The sequence below is a fragment of the Tachyglossus aculeatus genome, chromosome 10 (assembly GCF_015852505.1).
Source record: "Tachyglossus aculeatus isolate mTacAcu1 chromosome 10, mTacAcu1.pri, whole genome shotgun sequence".
NCBI classification, from domain to species: Eukaryota; Metazoa; Chordata; class Mammalia; order Monotremata; family Tachyglossidae; genus Tachyglossus; species Tachyglossus aculeatus.
In genome coordinates this window covers 50408285-50428181 of record NC_052075.1, presented here as the reverse complement: position 1 = coordinate 50428181, position 19897 = coordinate 50408285, and the positions used below count along the sequence as shown (strand labels likewise).

At 51.4% G+C, this 19897-nt stretch overlaps 1 protein-coding gene across 2 annotated transcripts; it reads right to left on the bottom strand.

The window, feature by feature from the left end:
* Positions 1-19327, bottom strand: TMC4 (transmembrane channel like 4). 2 transcript variants are annotated; one of them, XM_038753260.1, is made up of 15 exons: positions 19123-19327; positions 18636-18828; positions 18099-18253; positions 17539-17792; positions 16244-16377; positions 15919-16066; positions 14181-14348; positions 11228-11391; positions 10997-11123; positions 6761-6858; positions 5258-5441; positions 4975-5105; positions 3043-3198; positions 1280-1358; positions 1-275 (listed from the first exon to the last, which is right to left on the bottom strand). In XM_038753260.1, exons 1-15 carry the CDS (start codon positions 19196-19198, stop codon positions 225-227), a joined length of 2118 nt encoding a protein of 705 aa, XP_038609188.1. In that variant the 5' UTR covers positions 19199-19327; the 3' UTR covers positions 1-224. The 2 variants fall into 2 exon arrangements, with proteins under 2 accessions (XP_038609188.1, XP_038609189.1); XM_038753261.1 differs by lacking the exon at positions 6761-6858.
* Between the last annotated feature and the right edge of the window lie 570 nt (positions 19328-19897).

Sequence of the window (19897 nt, the reverse complement as noted above, 5' to 3'; positions counted from 1 at the left end):
GAGGAGGGAGGCAACTTTATTCCGGAGAAGGGTGGAGGCGGGTGGGAGTGCAGTCGGTCAAAAATACGATTGAATCCTATTTAGTGAGCGCTTACTGTGTGCAGAGCACTGTACTAAGCGCTTGGGAGAGTACAGTATAACAATACACAGGCACATTCCCTGCCCACAACAAGCTTACAGTCTAGAGGAGGGGAAAGGAGTGGATGAAGAGAGTTTCCTGCCCCTCAGCCCAGTTCCACTGTCTGCTGCACCAGTAGCCTCTTGTTTTGGCTCTCCTGCAAAAGAAGAAGCAAGTGGGAAACGACCCCTTTTAGACTGTGAGCCCACTGTTGGGTAGGGACTGTCTCTCTATGTTGCCAACTTGTACTTCCCAAGCGCTTAGTCCAGTGCTCTGCACACAGTAAGCGCTCAATAAATACGATTGAGGATGATGATGATGATGATGACCCCCTTCCACTCACACACTGCAGTCCAAGTTGGCAACATATAGAGACAGTCCCTGCCCAACAGTGGGCTCACAGTCTCTCCATCCCCCTGTCTTACCTCCTTCCCTTCCCCACAGCACCTGTATATACATATGTATGTTTGTACATATTTATTACTCTATTGATTTTACTTGGACTTATCTATTGTATTTTATTTTGTTAATATGTTTGGTTTTGTTCTCTGTCTCCCCCTTCTAGACTGTGAGCCCACTGTTGGGTAGGGACTGTCTCTATACGTTGCCACCTTGTACTTCCCAAGCGCTTAGCACAGTGCTCTGCAAACAGTCAGTGCTCAATAAATATGCTTATAAATCAATAAATACGATTGATTGATTGATTGATTAATAAGATTTGTTAAGCGCTTACCATGTGCCGACTTCTAGACTATGTTTTAGACTGTGAGCCCACTGTTGGGTAGGGACTGTCTCTATATGTTGCCAATTTGTACTTCCCAAGCGCTTAGTACAGTGCTCCGCACACAGTAAGCGCTCAATAAATACAATTGATTGATTGATTGATTGATTTAAGCACTTACTATGTGCCAGGTCCCGTACAGAGTACCGGGGCGGATGCAAGATAATCGCATTGGACACAGTCCGGGTCCCAAGTGGGGCTCACCCTCTTAATCCCCATTTGAGGGAACAGAGGCACAGGACAGTTAAGCCGCTCGCCCGGGGTCACACAGCAGACGATTGGTGGAGGCAGGATTAGAACCCAGGCCCTTCTAACTCTCAGGCCAGGCTGCTTTTCTTCTCCCCCCACTGAGCCACCACTCCCCACAACCCCGTTCTCACCAACTCGATCTGCTTCTGCAGCTTGTGAACCAGCCGGTTGTAGGAACTGGAAAGAGCCATTGTGTAGAACATTAGGAGGCTGGGGGAACAGAAGGGAAGAGAAAAGCGGTGACAATTCTGTTGAACTTCAGGCCAATCAATCAATCCATCAATCAATCGTATTTATTGAGCGCTGACTGTGTGCAGAGCACTCGACTAAGCACTTGGGAAGTCCAGGTTGGCAACATCTAGAGACGGTCCCTACCCAACAGCGGGCTCACAGTCTAGAAGGGGGAGACAGAGAACAAAACAAAGCATATTAACAAAATAAAATAAATAGAATAGATATGTACAAGTAAAATAAATAAATAGAGTAATAAATAAATGAATAGAGTAATAAATAGAGTAATGCCAATGCACTGCACCAATTAGATGCTCAAATACCTTCACTGTCATTAATAATAATAATGATGATGGCACAGTCTAGAAGGGGGAGACAAAGAACTAAACAAAACATATTAACAAAATAAAATAAATAGAATAGATATGTACAAGTAAAATAAATAAATAGAGTAATAAATAAATAAATAAATAGAGTAATGTCAATGCACTGCCCCAATTAGGTGCTCACATACCTTCACTGTTAATAATAATAATAATGATGGCATCTATTAAGCGCTTACTCTGTGCACAGCACTGTTCTAAGCACTGGGGAGGTTACAAGGTGATCAGGTTGTCCCAAGGGGGGCTCACAGGCTCCATCCCCATTTTACAGATGAGGGAACTGAGGCCCAGAGAAGTTAAGTGACTTGCCCAAAGTCACACAGCTGACAATTGAGGGAGTTGGGACTCCCTCTGTTACTGTTACTACTACTACTACTACTAATAATAATAATTGTGGTATTTAAGTGCTTATTATGAGCCAAGCGCTTCATAGATACAGTCTAGATACAGTTACAGATAAAGAAACCGAGGCCCAGAGAAGTTAAGCGACCTGACGGGGGTCACACAGCAAGCAGGCGGCAGGGCAGTCCCTTCTAGACTGTGAGCCCACTGTTGGGTAGGGACTGTCTCTATATGTTGCCAACTTGTACTTCCCAAGCGCTTAGTACAGTGCTTCGCACACAGTAAGCTCTCAATAAATACGATTGATTGAATGATTGATTGATTGATTTCAAACCAGGTCCCCGATTCTCAGGCCCGGGCTCCTTCCACCAGGCCGCATGACTTAATCAATCAATCAATCAATCAATCATTTTTATTGAGCACTTACTGTGTGCAGAGCACTGTACTAAGCGCTTGGGAAGTACAAGTTGGCAACATATAGAGACAGTCCCTACCCAACGGAGCGAATGACTGCTATGCCGGGAACATAATGGTTTTCATCATCATCATCAATCGTATTTATTGAGCGCTTACTATGTGCAGAGCACTGTACTGAGCGCTTGGGAAGTGCAAATTGGCTACATATAGAGACAGTCCCTACCCAACAGTGGGCTCACAGTCTAAAAGGGGGGAGACAGAGAACAAAACCAAACATACTAACAAAATAAAATAAATAGAATAGATATGTACAAGTAAAATAAATAGAGTAATAAATAAATAAATAGAGTAATAAATAAATAAATAGAGTAATAAATAAATAAATAGAGTAATAAATAAATAAATAGAGTAATAGTAATAGTTCTGGGGTTTTCCAGAACCCCAACGTCCTTCTGGCTTAAGCACGTTCTCCCGATTCTTCCCTTGGATTCCCCCATGAGACCCCAACCCCCGGTCCCAACCTGGCCAGGAGGAACAGCGGGACCGCAAACGCCTGAGTCCCCAGGAAGAAAAACAGATTCCGGGCGGTCGGGGGCAGTTCCTCGATGGCTCGCGGCACCACATCCCAGATGCGTGTCTGGTTTCGGAACGGCCCGCACACCTCCGAGGGTTGGATCCTGTGGCGTGGGAGTGAAGCCGGAATCAATCAATCAACCAATCAATCGTATTTATTGAGCGCTTACTGTGGGCAGAGCACTGGACTAAGCGCTTTGGAAGTCCAAGTTGGCAACATCTAGAGACGGTCCCTACCCAACAGTGGGCTCACAGTCTAAAAGGGGGGAGACAGAGAACCAAACCAAACATACTAACAAAATAAAATAAATAGAATAGATATGTACAAGTAAAATAAATAAATAAATAAATAGAGTAGACAGAGAACCAAACCAAACATACTAACAAAATAAAATAGAATAGATATGTACAAGTAAAATAAATAAAGTAAATAGAGTAATAAGAACCGAAAGAACTGGAAGAACCGGAGGGATGGGGGAGGAGACGGAGGGTGGGGAAAGGGCTCAAAGCCTAGATGAGGGGCAGGGTGGCAGGGATAATAATAATAATAATAATAATGATAGCATTTATTAAGCGCTTACTATGTGCAAAGCACTGTTCTAAGCACTGGGGAGGTTACAGAGTGATCAGGTTGTCATCAATCGTATATATTGAGCGCTTACTGTGTGCGGAGCACTGTACTAAGCGCTTGGGAAGTACAAGTTGGCAACATAGAGAGACGGTCCCTACCCAGCAGTGGGCTCACAGTCTAAAAGGGGGAGACAGAGAACAAAACCAAACAGATTAACAAAATAAAATAAATAGAATAGATATGTACAAGTAAAATTAAATAAATAAATAGTTAGATAGATGATAGATAGATAGATAGATAGATAGATAGATGATAGATAGATGATAGATAGATAGAGTAATAAGAACCGGAGGGATGGGGGAGGAGACGGAGGGTGAGGAAAGGGCTCAAAGCCTAGATGAGGGGCAGGGTGGCAGGGATAATAATAATAATAATGGCATTTATTAAGCGTTTACTATGTGCAAAGCCCTGTTCTAGGCACTGGGGAGGTTACAGAGTGATCAGGTTGTCCCACGTGGGGCTCACAGTCTTCATCCCCATTTTCCAGATGAGGGAACTGAGGCCCAGAGAAGTGAAGTGGCTTGCCCAAAGCCACACAGCTGACAATTGGTGGAGCCGGGATGTGAACCCATGAACTGTGATCCCAAAGCCCGGGCTCTTTCCACTGAGCCCCGCCGCTTCTCCAAACGAGGGGGATCTGGGATCTACTTGCAGGGGATCTCCATCCGGGAAGGGGCAGGAGAGTGGAGCCTGTATATATATGTATATATGTTTATACCTGTATATATGTATATATGGTTGTACATATTTATTACTCTATTTATTTATTTATTTCACTTGTACATATCTATTCTATTTATTTATTTTGTTAGTATGTTTGGTTTGGTTCTCTGTCTCCCCCTTTTAGACTGTGAGCCCACTGTTGGGTAGGGACTGTCTCTTTATGTTGCCAATTTATGTTGCCAAGTGCTTAGTACAGTGCTCTGCACACGGTAAGCGCTCAATAAATACAATTGATGATGATGATGATACCTGTATATATGTATATATGTTTGTACATATTTATTACTCTATTTATCTATTTATTTTACTTGTACATATCTATTCTATTTATTTTATTTTGTTAGTATGTTTGGTTTGGTTCTCTGTCCCCCCCTTTTAGACTGTGAGCCCACTGCTGGGTAGGGACCGGCTTTATATGTTGCCAGCTAGGACTTCCCAAGTGCTTAGTCCGGTGCTCTGCGCACAGTAAGCACTCAATAAATACGATTGAGGATGCTGAAGACGGAGCCGAGGGGCGGATGCTCACACAAAGACGCCGTAGAGGACGGGCACCGCCGACAGCCCCAGCCCAAGCAGCATCACCAGGGGGAAGAAGAAGTGGGCGCTGGAACCCCGGAAAGTGCGTGAGGCGGGCGAGCAGACGGAGAAGAGAGCCACCTGAGGAGAGGGGAGGGAAACTGAGGACGGCTGGGGGCCTCCCACCCCTTTTCCACCCTGCTCCCCTCAGAAAGCCAGGCCCCCCAACCCTCTCCCCCAGCCTTTTCGGGGGGTCACCCGCTGTGGGCACCGGGGGTTCACCCGCTCTGCACCTTCTTGAGGTAGAAGAGCAGGACAAACTTGGCCGTGTTGATCAGAGGCAGGAGGGGAGAGAAGAAGCTGCCAATCCAGACCACCGTCTGCGCGTAAACCAGCCCCAGCACCTCTGCGGGCACCTGGAACTCCAGGGTCCCCGCCAGCCGGCCCAACGCACCGGGGCAGCGCCCACACAGTAGCCTGGAAACGGGGGACGGGGGCAGGGATCATCTCCCAATCTCGTCATCCCACCGGGCTCTAGGGTACAACTCTTCCCAGCCCCAACCCGGGGGAATAACAGTGATAATGTTGTCATCATCAGTCGTCATCATCATCATCATCATCAATCGTATTTATTGAGCGCTGACTGTGTGCAGAGCACTGGACTAAGCGCTTGGGAAGTCCAAGTTGGCAACATAGAGAGACGGTCCCTACCCAACAGTAGGCTCACAGTCTAAAAGGGGGAGGGAGAGTGTTGTGGGGGAATAACAATAATAATGTTGGTATTTGTTAAGCACTTACTATGTGCAAAGCACCGTCCGAAGCGCCGGGGGAGATACAAGGTCATCAGGTTGTCCCACGAGGGGCTCTCGTCCCCCTCTCCATCCCCCCATCTTACCTCCTTCCCCTTCCCACAGCACCTGTATATATGTATATATGTTTGTACATATTTATTACTCTATTTATTTATTTATTTATATTTATTTATTTAATTTACTTGTACATATCAATTCTATTTATTTTATTTTGTTAGTGTGCTTGGTTTTGTTCTCTGTCTCCCCCTTTTAGACTGTGAGCCCACTGTTGGGTAGGGACCGTCTCTCTATGTTGCCAACTTGTACTTCCCAAGCGCTTAGTCCAGTGCTCTGCACACAGTAAGCGCTCAATAAATACGATTGATTGATTGATTCATCCCCATTTGACGGATGAGGGAACTGAGGCCCAGAGACGGGAAGTGGCTTGCCCAAAGTCCCACAGCTGACAAGCGGCGGGGCTGGGGTTTGAACCCGCGGCCTCCGACTCCAAAGCCCAGGCTCTTTCTACTGAGCCGGGTAGGGACCGTCTCTCTATGTTGCCAAGCGCTTAGTCCAGCGCTCTGCACACAGTAAGCGCTCAATAAATACGATTGATTGATTGATTGATTGAGCCTTCCTTCCTCTCCCCCTCGTCCCCCTCTCCATCCCCCCCATCTTACCTCCTTCCCTTCCCCACAGCACCTGTATATATGTTTGTACAGATTTATTACTCTATTTATTTATTTTACTTGTCGATATCTATTCTATTTATTTTATTTCGTTAGTATGTTTGGTTTTGTCTCCCCATTTTGGACTGTGAGCCCGCTGTTGGGCAGGGACTGTCTCTGTATGTTGCCGATTTGTACTTCCCAAGCGCTTAGTCCAGTGCCCTGCACACAGTAAGCGCTCAATAAATACGATTGATGATGATGATGATGATGATGACGACGACCCCTCCTCTTCCTTTTTTTTGGCGGGAAGGGGTCAGGCCGGGGGGCATCTCACTTGCGGGGGAACTGCACCAGAAGGACGACTGCCAGGACGGTCAGCAGGTCGAACAGCAGCAGTTTATACATCTCCTGGCCCACCAGGGTCTCCCAGCACTGTGGCGACAAAAGGCGCACCATAAACCCCCAAACCTATCACCGCATCTGCTACACTGCCATAAAAATAGAAATAATAGACTGTGAGCCCACTGTTGGGTAGGGACCGTCTCTGTACGTTGCCAACTTGGACTTCCCAAGCGCTTAGTCCAGTGCTCTGCACACAGGAAGCGCTCAATAAATATGATTGATGATGATGATGATGACTGTCTCTATATGTTGCCAACTTGGACTTCCCAAGCGCTTAGTACAGTGCTCCGCACACAGGAAGCGCTCAGTAAATACGATTGATTGATTGATGGCCTTTATTAAGCGCTTACTATGCGCAAAGCACCGCCCTAAACGCTGGGGCGGGGGTACAAGGTAATCAGGTGGTCCCACGTGGGGCTCATAGGCTTCATCCCTGTTTTACAGACGAGGGAACGGAGAAGCGAGGTGACTTGCTCCAAGTCACCCAGCTGACAGTTGGCGGAGCCGGGATTTGAACCCATGACCTCTGACTCCAAAGCCCGGGCTCTTTCCACTGAGCCACGCTGCTGCTTCACAATAATAACCGTGGTATTTAAGTGCTTACTATGTGCTTCTAGACTGTGAGCCCACTGTTGGGTAGGGACTGTCTCTATATGTTGCCAACTTGGACTTCCCAAGCGCTCAGTACAGTGCTCTGCACACAGTAAGCGCTCAATAAATGCGATTGATTGATTGATTGATGTGCTAAGCCCCGGGGTAGACACAAGCTAGTCGGGTTGGACACGGTCCCTGTCCCAAATGGGGCTCGTAGTCTTCACCCCCATTTTACAGATGAGGGAACTGAGGCACAGACAAGTGAAGTGACTTGCCCAAGGTCACACAGCAGACATGTGGCAGAACTGGGATTGGACTCCCAGGCCACTGCAGGCCTGGGGCCCACTGCAATAATAACAATAATAACAATAATAACAACAACAATAATAATAATAATAACAACGTAGTAATAGTGAACTCCATGTGGGGCAGGGACTCTGCCCAATCCGATTAATTTGTATCCACTCCAGTGTTCAGAACAGTGCTTGACACACACTATGTGCCTAACAAATACCATGACAATAAAAAACATAATAATAATAATTGTGGTATTTGTTAAGCACTTTCTAGGTGCCAAGCCCTGAACTAAGCAGCGTGGCTCAGTGGAAAGAGCCCGGGCTTGGGAGTCAGAGGTCATGGGTTCTAATCCCGGCTCCGCCGCCTGTCAGCTGGGTGACTTTGGGCAAGTCACTTCACTTCTCTGGGCCTCGGTAACCTCATCTGTAAAATGGGGATTAAGACTGTGAGCCTCATGTGGGACAACCTGATGACCGTGTATCCTCCCCGGTGCTTAGAACAGGGCTCTGCACATAGTAAGCGCTTAACAAATGCTATTATTATTATTATTATTATTATTATTATCCTCCCCGGTGCTTAGAACAGGGATTTGCACATAGTAAGTGCTTAACAAATGCTATTATTATTATTATTATTATTATTATTATTATCCTCTCCGGTGCTTAGAACAGGGCTTTGCACATAGTAAGTGCTTAACAAATGCCATTATTATTATTATTATTATTATCCTCCCTGGTGCTTAGAACAGGGCTTTGCACATAGTAAGTGCTTAACAAATGCTATTATTATTATTATTATTATTATTATTATTATTATTATTATTATCCTCCCCGGTGCTTAGAACAGGGCTTTGCACATAGTAAGTGCTTAACAAATGCCATCATTATTATTATTATTATCCTCCCCAGTGCTTAGAACAGGGCTTTGCACATAGTAAGCGCTTAACAAATGCCATCATTATTATTATTATTATCTACCCCGGTGCTTAGAACAGGGCTTTGCACATAGTAAGCGCTTAACAAATGCTATTATTATTATTATTATTATTATTATTATTATTATTATTATTATTATTATTGTTATTATTATCTACCCCGGCGCTTAGAACAGGGCTTTGCACATAGTAAGCGCTTAACAAATGCCATTATTATTATTATTATTATTATTATTATCTACCCCGGCGCTTAGAACAGGGCTTTGCACATAGTAAGCGCTTAACAAATGCCATTATTATTATTATTATTATCTACCCTGGCGCTTAGAACAGTGCCTGACACATAGTAAGCGCTTAACAAGTGCCGTGATTATTGTTACTATTAGGTACAAGATAATCAGGCCAGGCACAGTCCCCGTCCCACACAAGACTCAGAATCTAAGAGGGAGGGGCGATATGTTTTCAATCCCCATTTTCCAGATGAGGAAGCTGAGGCCCCGGGGAAGTTAGGTGACTTGCCCAAGGCCACACTGCAGGCAGGTGGCGTTTATTAAGCACTTACTATGTGCAGAGCACTGTTCTAAGCGCTGGGGAGAATACAAGGTGATCAGGTTGTCCCACGGGGGGCTCCCAGTCTTCATCCCCATTTTCCAGATGAGGAAGCTGAGGCCCCGGGAAAGTTAGGCGACTTGCCCAAGGTCACACTGCAGGCAGGTGGCATTTATTAAGCGCTTACTATGTGCAGAGCACTGTTCTAAGCGCTGAGGGGGGATACAAGGGGATCAGGTTGTCCCACGGGGGGCTCCCAGTCCTCATCCCCTTTTAGACTGTGAGCCCACTATTGGGTAGGGACTGTCTCTATATGTTGCCAATTTGTACTTCCTAAGCGCTTAGTACAGTGCTCTGCACATAGTAAGCGCTCAATAAATACAATTGATGATGATGATGATCCCCATTTTCCAGATGGGGTCACTGAGGCCCAGAGAAGTGAAGTGACTTGGCCAAAGTCACCCAGCTGACAGTTGGCAGAGCTGGGATTTGCACTTCAACTCGTACTTCCCAGGCGCTTAGTCCAGTGCTCTGCACACAGTAAGCGCTCAATAAATACGATTGATTGATTTGAACTCCAAAGCCCAGGCTCTTTCCACTGAGCCACGCTGCTTCTCTAAGGTGGCGGGGCCGGGATTTGAACCCAGCGCTTAGAGTGGCTGCTTGGTGAATGCTTTTGGTTGGTAACTTCTTTCCCCTGGGGAGCTCAGGACCCAGCCCCTCGGGGTTCAGACCCCAGGTCCCCCACCGCCGCCGGGCAGCCCTCCCACCCCCCCCAACATCATCATCGTCATCAATCGTATTTATTGAGCGCTTACTATGTGCAGAGCGCTGTACTAAGCGCTTGGGAAGTACAAATTGGCAACATATAGAGACAGTCCCTACCCAACGGTGGGCTCACAGTCTAAAACGGGGAGACAGAGAACAAAACCAAACATACTAACAAAATAAAATAAATAGAATAGATATGTACAAGTAAAATAGAGTAATCAATCAATCAATCAATCAATCAATCAATCGTATTTATTGAGCGCTTACTATGTGCAGAGCACTGTACTAAGCGCTTGGGAAGTACAAATTGGCATCACATAGAGACAGTCCCTACCCAACAGTGGGCTCACAGTCTAAAAGGGGGAGACAGAGAACAGAACCAAACATACCAACAAAATAAAATAAGTAGGATAGAAATGTACAGGTAAAATAAATAAATAAATAAATAAATAGAGTAATAAATATGTACAACCATATATCCATATATACAGGTGCTGTGGGGAAGGGAAGGAGGTAAGACGGGGGGATGGAGAGGGGGACGAGGGGGAGAGGAAAGAAGGGGCTCAGTCTGGGAAGGCCTCCTGGAGGAGGTGAGCTCTCAGCAGGGCCTTGAAGGGAGGAAGAGAGCTAGCTTGGCGGATGGGCAGAGGGATTGGGGGCATTCCAGGCCCGGGGGAGGACGTGGGCCGGGGGTCGACGGCGGGACAGGTGAGAACGAGGCCTAACGGTGAGGAGATTAGCGGCGGAGGAGCGGAGGGTGCGGGCTGGGCTGGAGAAGGACAGAAGGGAGGTGAGGTAGGAGGGGGCCAGGGGATGGATGGACAGCCTTGAAGAGAACGAGGCCTAACGGTGAGGAGATTAGCGGCGGAGGAGCGGAGGGTGCGGGCTGGGCTGGAGAAGGAGAGAAGGGAGGTGAGGTAGGAGGGGGCGAGGGGATGGACAGCCTCGAAGCCCAGGGTGAGGAGTTTCTGCCTGACGCGCAGATCGATTGGTAGCCACCGGAGATTTTTGAGGACAACTCACAGGCAGCTCTGGGCTGTTGTAGCCGCAGCCTTTGCAGCTGGGGGCATGGGGGTCCCCGTTACAGGTGATCTTGGCCCACAGAGTGAGGAGGAGGACCAGCAGGGAGGCGATGCGGAGGAACACGGTCCTGGGGGAGGGAGGAGCGGGGGCTCAGCGGCCCCGGCCCCCCTCGCCTTGGAGGGGCTCGGCCCCGGCACGGCCCCGCTCTCCCCCCCCCCCGGCCCCGCTGACCTGAGCAGGATGAACAGGACCTGCCGGCTCAGGGTGTAGCCCTCCAGCCGGGTCAGCCCGGCCAAGACGGGCGGCAGGACCAGGTTGGCCGCCGAGATGAAGATGGACGGGAGGAAGTCCACTAGGAGCTTCAGGAACGAGTCGCCGCTCACCTGTGGGTCTTTCTGTGGGGAAGCAGAGCCGGGAATCAGGTGTACGGCCCCCTCCCCGGCCCCTTCTCCCGACAGATTCCCCCCGTCAGTCCAGCAGTGGTATTTATTGAGCATTGGCTTACGGCGTGCAGAGCATCATCATCATCAATCGTATTTATTGAGCGCTTACTGTGTGCAGAGCACTGGACTAAGCGCTTGGGAAGTACAAGTTGGCAACATTTAGACTGTGAGCCCACTGCTGGGTAGGGACTGTCTCTCTATGTTACCAACTTGGACTTCCCAAGCGCTTAGTCCAGTGCTCTGCACACAGTCAGCGCTCAATAAATACGATTGATGATGATGGTGATGATGACAGTCCCTACCCAACAGTGGGCTCACAGTCTAAAAGGGGGAGACAGAGAACAAAACCAAACATACTAACAAATCTCAATCTTCCCAATCTCCCTGGGAAGCAGGGAGCACTGAACTAAGTGCTCGGGAAAGAACAATGCAATAGAGTTCGTAGATATTCATTCATTCAATCGTATTTATTGAGCACTTACTGTGTGCAGAGCACTGGACTAAGCGCTTGGGAAGTCCAAGTTGGCAACATAGGCCCTACTGAGAGCTCACCTCCTCCAGGAGGCCTTCCCAGACTGAGCCCCACTGTTGGGTAGGGACTGTCTCTCTATGTTGCCAACTTGGACTTCCCAAGCGCTTAGTACAGTGCTCTGCACACAGTAAGCGCTCAATAAATACGATTGATTGATTGATTGATTGAGCCTCCTCCTTCCTCTCCTCCTCCTCCCCCTCTCCATCCCCCCCGCCTTACCTCCTTCCCTTCCCCACAGCACCCGTATATATGTTTGTATATTTATTACTCTATTTATTTTACTTGTACATATCTATTCTATTTATTTTATTTTGTTAATATGTTTGGTTTTGTTCCCTGTCTCCCCCTTCTAGACTGTGAGCCCACTGTTGGGTAGGGACTGTCTCTATATGTTGCCAACTTGTACTTCCCAAGCGCTTAGTACAGTGCTCTGCACACAGTAAGTGCTCAATAAATACGATTGATTGATTGATTGATATAGAGACAGTCCCTACCCAACAACGGGCTCACAGTCTAGAAGGGGGAGATATGATTTCTGCCCATAAGAAGCTTTCAGTCTAAGAGGAAGATCTTGAGATACAAGGCCCCAGCAAGGATCTAACTCACAACCCCTCATTTATAAGAGAAGCAGCGTGGCTCAGTGGAAAGAGCCCGGGCTTTGGAGTCAGAGGTCATGGGTTCAAATCCCAGCTCCGCCACTTGGCAGCTGTGTGACTTTGGGCAAGTCACTTCACTTCTCTGGGCCTCAGTTACCTCATCTGTCAAATGGGGATTAAGCCTGTGAGCCCCATGTGGGACAACCTGATCACCTTGTAAACTCCCCAGTGCTTAGAACAGTGCTTTGCACATAGTAAGCACTTAATAAATGCCATCATTATCATTATTATTATTATAAGAAAAGTTTCTAGAGAAGCAGCGTGGCTCAGTGGAAAGAGCCCGGGCTTGGGAGTCAGAGGTCATTGGTTTGAATCCCGGCTCCGCCACATGTCTGCTGTGTGACCTTGGGCAAGTCACTTAACTTCTATGAGCCTCAGTCACCTCATCTGTAAAATGGGGATGAAGACTGTGAGCCCCATGTGGGACAACCTGATCACCTTGTATCCCCCCCCCCAGTGCTTAGAACAGTGTTTCACACATAGTAAGCGCTTAACAAATGCCATTATTATTATTACTATTATAAGACCAGTGCTCCAGTGAGCGAGGCGGGCTGGGTTGGAGTGGGAGAAAAGTGAGGTGAGGTAATAATAATAATAATAATGGCATTTATTAAGCGCTTACTATGTGCAAAGCACTGTTCTAAGCACTGGGGAGGTTGCAAGGTAACCGGGGAGGTAGGCGGGGGACAGCTGATCAACTGCCCTAAAATCCACGATGAGGAATCTGTGGGCTCCTTTGGAGCAGGGATCGTGTCTACCAAACCTGTTGTACCGCCCTCTCTCAAGCGCTTAGTACACGCTTGAGAAGCAGTGTGGCTCAGTGGAAAGAGCCCGGGCTTTGGAGTCAGAGGTCATGGGTTCAAATAATAATAATAATGGTATTTGTTAAGCGCTTACTATGTGCAAAGCACTGTTCTAAGCGCTGGGGTAGATACAAGGTAATCAGGTTGTCCCACGAAGGGCTCCCCGTCTTCATCCCCATTTTACAGATGAGGGAACTGAGGCCCAGAGAAGTGAAGTGACTTGCCCCAAGTCACACAGCTGACAAGTGGCGGAGCCGGGATTGGAACCCACGGCCTCTGACTCCAAAACCCGGGCTCTTTCCACTGAGCCACACTGCTTCCCAGCTCTGCCAACTGTCAGCTGGGTGACTTTGGGCAAGTCACTTCACTTCTCTGGGCCTCAGCTCCCTCACCTGTAAAACGGAGATTAAGACCGTGAGCTGCCCCCGTGGGACAACCTGGTCGCCTTGTCGCCTCCCCAGCGCTTAGAACGGTGCTCTGCACATAGTAAGCGCTTAACAAATGCCGTCATTATTATTATTGCAGTGCCCTGCAGACGGCCAGCGCTCGATAGACACTCGATGGACTGGCACAGAGTCAGAGGTTTTTGAGGATGATGATCAATCATCATCATCAATCGTATTTATTGAGCGCTTACTGTGTGCAGAGCACTGGACTAAGCGCTTGGGAAGTACAAATTGGCAACATATAGAGACGGTCCCTACCCAACGGTCAGAACGATTGCCGCGGCCCCCCGCCGCCGTCGGTCACCTGCAGCTGGATGGACATCTGCGTGGCCCAGTAGACCCCATAGAAGGCGGCCCCCAGCAGCCCCAGGACCAGCAGGTTGAGCAGCGCCCGCACGCCCCAGACCCCCATGCGCTTCGTCAGCGTCCGGGCCGCCTCCCGCTGCCGCACGGTCTCCTCCTCCAGCTCCACCTGGGCCGCCGAGGAGACAATCAATCAATCAATCAATCGTATTGATTGAGCGCTTACTGTGTGCAGAGCGCTGGACTAAGCACTTGGGAAGTACAAGTTGGCAACACATAGAGACAGTCCCTACCCAACAGTGGGCTCACAGTCTAGAAGGGGGAGACAGAGAACAAAACCAAACAGACTAACAGAATAAAATAAATAGAATAGATATGTACAGGTAAAATAAATAGAGTAATAAATCTGTACAAACATATATACATATATACAGGTGCTGTGGGGAAGGGAAGGAGGTAAGATGGGGAGGATCGAGAGGGGGTCGAGGGGGAAAGTTGGCAACATATAGAGACGGTCCCTACCCAACAGTGGGCTCACAGTCTAGAAAGACCATCACCGCTACTGTGAGAATCAATCAATCGTATTTATTGAGCGCTTACTGTGTGCAGAGCACTGTACTAAGCGCTTGGGAAGTACAAGTTGGCAACATATAGAGACAGTCCCTACCCAACAGTGGGGCTCACAGTCTATAAGGGGGAAACAGAGAACAAAACCAAACATACTAACAAAATAAAATAAATAGAACAGATATGTACAAGTAAAATAAATAGAGTAATAAATATGTACAAACGTATATACATATATACAGGTGCTGTGGGGAAGGGAAGGAGGTAAGATGAGGGAGATAGAGAGGGGGAGAGGAAGGAAGGGGCTGAGTGTGGGAAGGCCTCCTGGAGGAGGTGAGCTCTCAGTAGGGCCTTGAAGGGAGGAAGAGAGCTAGCTTGGCGGATGGGCAGAGGGACTGGGGGCATTCCAGGCCCGGGGGAGGACGTGGGCCGGGGGTCGATGGCGGGACAGGCGAGGACGAGGCCTAACGGGGAGAAGATTAGCGGCAGAAGAGCGGAGGACGCGGGCTGGGCTGGAGAAGGAGAGAAGGGAGGTGAGGTAGGAGGGGGCGAGGGGATGGATGGACAGCCTTGAAGCCCAGGGTGAGGAGTTTCTGCCTGATGCGCAGATTGATCGGTAGCCACTGGAGATTTTTGAGGAGCGGAGTAACATGCCCAGAGCGTTTCTGGACAAAGACAATCCGGGCAGCAGCATGAAGTATGGATTGAAGTGGAGAGAGACACGAGGATGGGAGATCGGAGAGAAGGCTGATACAGTAGTCCAGATGGGATAGGATGAGAGCTTGAACGAGCAGGGTAGCGGTTGGGATGGAGAGGAAAGGGCGGATCTTGGCAATGTTGCGGAGCTGAGACCGGCAGGTTTTGGCGACGGCTTGGATGTGAGGGGTGAACGAGAGAGCGGAGTCGAGGGTGACACCAAGACACCGCGTGCAGTGAGAGCCGCCCGCCGGGGAACCTCCGCGCCGGGCCTCGCCAGGGACGGAGCCCGTGGCGGCCGGGGGCCGGGAGGACCGAGCCAAGGAAAGGGGAGGCCGGGAGGACCAAGATGGCAGTGCGGGGGACGGAAGGACCGAACCAGGGGCAGGGCGGGCCGGGAGTCCCGAGCGGAGGGCCGAGGCGGCAGCGGGTGGGGTGGGGGGGACTGGGAGGACTGGGATGGCAGCGAGGAGGACCTGGATCTCGAAGCGCACGGTGTTGTGTCGCAGCCGGACGGCCTTGGGGTCCGCCAGGCAGAAGTCCCAACCGCAGAAGACGCGGTCACTGTAGCGGATGAGCACCCCCGACTCGGCCAGCAGCGTCTGCCGCAGGCCCCCCACCGACCTGGGGACAGGCCGGAGGAGGGGGACGCCGGGGTCAGGGGGCACCCGCGGGCGGAGAGAGGGTGAGAAGGGGGGGGCGACAGGGGCGGGCAGAGGTTGGGGCAGGCACGGGGAGCAGGAGGTGGGAGGGTTTCGGGGGGCCGGGCCTTAGGGGCGAACGGGGGCTGGGGGTGCAGACCGGTGCAGGATGAGCAGGAGACAGAGCAGGCCGGCGCCCGCGGCCGAGAGCAGATAAGCCAGGGGCAGCCGGTAGCCCCCGGGGTCCGTCTTCGGGTAGAAACCGTAAAACAGCACCGACCACTCCAGGTAGCCCTGCGGGAGGCAGAGGGTTAAGTCTTGGGGGACGGAGCCGAGGAGGGGGACCCCCGAGTCCTCGTCGGAGCCCGGGCCTCGGAGCCGGACGACCCGGGTTCTCATCCCGGCCCCACCCCTCGCCTGCTGCAAGGGACCTGGGGCAAGTCGCTTCGCTACTCTGGGACTCAGTTTCCCCATCTGGAAAACCCCCGGTGTCCCTCTCCCCTAGGCTGCGGCCGACCTCATCATTCTGGAGGAAGAAGCGTGGCTCAGTGGAAGGAGCCCGGGCTTTGCAGTGAGAGGTCATGGGTTCAAATCCCGGCTCCACCACTTGTCAGCTGTGTGACTTTGGGGAAGCCATTTCGCTTCTCTGGGCCTCAGTGACCTCATCTGTAGAATGGGGATGAGGACTGTGAGCCCCTTGTGACCTCCCCAGTGCTTTGCACATCGTAAGCGCTGGGCAAGTCAGCGTGGCTCAGTGGAAAGGGCCCGGACTTTGGAGTCAGAGGTCATGGGTTCAAATCCCGGCTCTGCCACTTGTCCACTGTGTGACTTTGGGCAAGTCACTTCACTTCTCTGGGCCTCAGTTCCCTCACCTGGAAAATGGGGATAAAGACTGTGAGCCCCACGTGGGGCATCCTGATTACCTTGTATCCACCCCAGCGCTTAGAACAGTGCTTGGCACATAGTAAGCACTTAACAAATACCTCCCCCTTTTAGACTGCGAACCCAATCTTGGGTAGGGACTGTCTCTATGTGTTGCCAATTTGTACTTCCCAAGCGCTTAGTACAGTGCTCTGCACACAGTAAACGCTCGATAAATACGATTGATGATGATGATGATTCTGGATCGTTACGGGCGGGGAATGTGGCTACTGATTCTGTCGCCCTCTCCCACGAGCTTAGTAGTCTGCGCGGAGTAAGCGCCCAGTAAATGCTATAGAGAAGCAGCGTGGTTCAGTGGAAAGAGCCCGGGCTTTGGAGTCAGAGGTCATGGGTTCAAATGCCGGCTCCACCACGTCCACGTGGGACAACCTGATCCCCTTATATCCTCCCCAGCGCTTAGTACAGTGCTTTGCACATAGTAAGCGCTTAACAAATGCCATTATTATTATTATTATTGATTGAGGGATGAGGGCTGGGTTAGAGGTGATGGTGGGGGCCGGTTGAGGGCCTCACCTGTCCGGACAAAAGGTTGAAGAGCTGCTCGGTGTAGCTGACCAGCCCGGTGGGCAGCGGATTGTAGGGGCCGCAGAGGGAAGAGTTGGGGGAGGGAGGGCTAGGGGACGGGCTCCCCTGGGAGCCCCCGCCGGTGCCCAGCAGGAGGGTGGGCAGCGTCACCAGGGTGACGGGCAGCAGAGCCCCCAGCACGTTCAGCAGCAGCAGGAAGCGCAGGAGGGAGAAGTAGGCCTGCGTCCCGGAGCCAAAGTGACCTGGAGGGCGGACGGGGTGGGGAGAGGCAGGGTCACGGGTAAGCTGGCCGCCCGTCCGGACCCGGTGTCAGTCCTCCGTCTCCAGGCTACTTGGGAGACGTTTGTGACCCAGGGCACCGGAAGGGAAAGCAGTCGAGCCGAGGAACCCACCACCACCACCACCACCACCACGGTCCCGGCCAAGACTGGCGGCCACCCGGGTCCAGCTGGAAGGGGATTCCCTCCCCTAACCCCGTCTCGCCCCCGTAGGCAGAGTTTGGGTCCCCTCGGTCCCTCCCCGGGTCCCTCACGGCCTGGCCCCCGTACCCCCGATTTTCAGCAGGTCTCCCCTCCAGGGCTGAACTCCCTGTAGGATGTCTGTGGTCCAAACCTGAGCCTTTCTGAACTGGTGGAGCCCCCAGCCCCCTCGCTGGCCCCCAGCCGGAGCCTGGCCTCCAGCCTGTTCTGCCTTTAGCCGCCTCCTGCAGTTTGGAGAGGAGAGAGAAAACCACATATACGCCCCCCACCTTCACCCCGACTGTTTCCCTCAGCTCCCTCAGATGCCCTTCGTCCAGCCCCTTCTCTTTTCACCCACCTCCCTGGGACACCTGCGTTAACCTGCAGCCCGGGAGGGAAAACCGTGAACCGGTTTGGGGGGCTGCGGTACCGGGGTCCCGTTCTGGCCAGGAGAAGGGAAGGGCGGGCCAGACTCCGTTCCTCTAAAATCAGCGGAGTCGGGGGCCCGTCCCAGCTAAGCGGGCCGGACTGGGGCAGGGGCCAGGTCACCCCCTCTTCCTCTTGGAGACCCAGAAGCCCTCCGCACCCGGGACCCTGGAGGTCAAGGGTCAGGGGTCAGCCTCTCACCAGAACATTCGTTTCGCCTCCATGGGCCATGGCAGCTCGCGGGGATTTTGGAGCGCGGGGGCTTCCTCGACGAGTCCCCCGGCCCAGCCCCCGGCTTCCCACTCCTCCTCCCGGGGTCCCCCCGGCACGGGTCCCCGATATCGGACGCTGGCGACACTGGGCAGCTGGCTCAGCAGGGTGGAGAGGGACTGACCTGGGGCAGAGAGGAGGACCGCTCAGGGACACTCGGCCATCCCCCATTAGGACCCGGGCAGGCCCAACTCTTCGAGGAAGGGAGGGAATCCATTCCCTATCCAGACGGCTCCTTCCTGGAACTTCCCGCACTTTGTCCCCTCTCACGGCTTCCTCGTTAACCCCGTAGAGGCCAGGGGACCAAGCCCGATCCTCCGAAACGCTACCCACTGAGCAGTCCCCACCAAGTGCTGTTGGAGGGGAGGGGAGGGGAGCCTTTGGGGGCCCGTCTCCCCAACTGGCCCCGGCCCCTCACCTGGCCTGGGTCCCCGGGCCACCGGCTCCCAGCTCACGGCCCTGGCCTCCCCTCCCCGGCCGGATTCCTCCTCCATGGTGACCCGACTCCCGTTTCCGGAAGGGCCGACTCGCCTTCCAAGGCCAAGGCAGGGGAGGAGCCGGTTTAATCATTCGCCACGGGGTGACACGGGCGGGGGCCCCTCAAGGGCCCCCCAACATACACCTGCCTCCCCACAAGGCGAGAGGGCGGACACAGCGACTTCTAGACCGACCGTGAGCCCGCTGTCGGGTAGGGACCGCCTCTCTACGTTGCCAACTTGTACCTCCCAAGCGCCTAGTACAGTGCCCTGCACACAGTAAGCGCTCACTAAATACGATTGAATACAGTTAAAGGGATGGACAGTGAAGCGGGCAAAGGGGATGTTTCCGCTTCTCCCTGAGCAGGGCGGAGTGGATGCGGCAAGAGCCGGGGCTTTGGAGCCAGAGGTCACGGGTTCAAAGCCCGGCTCCGCCAATTGTCAGCTGTGTGACTTTGGGCAAGTCACTTCACTTCTCTGGGCCTCAGTGACCTCATCTGGGAAATGGGGATTAAGACTGTGAGCCCCCCGTGGGACAACCTGATCACCTTGTAACCTCCCCAGCTCTTAGAACAGCCCCCTCCTTCCTCTCCCTCCCCGCCTTACCTCCTTCCCCTCCCCACAGCACCTGTATATATGTACGTATGTACATACAGATTTATTACTCTATTTATTTTACTTGTACATATTTATTCTATTTTATTTTGTTAATATGTT

What these genes read in the sequence shown, in the direction of transcription:
- TMC4 (XM_038753260.1), bottom strand. Translation starts at nt 19,198, where the DNA reads ATGGAGGAGGAATCCGGCCGGGGAGGGGAGGCCAGGGCCGTGAGCTGG. An exon ending in CTCCTGCTCATCCTGCACCG is followed by an intron (nt 16,067 to 16,243) that starts GTCTGCACCCCC and finishes GCCTGTCCCCAG; the next exon opens with GTCGGTGGGGGGCCTGCGGC. An exon ending in CTGGTGCAGTTCCCCCGCAA is followed by an intron (nt 5,442 to 6,760) that starts GTGAGATGCCCC and finishes CCCCGTTTCCAG; the next exon opens with GCTACTGTGTGGGCGCTGCC.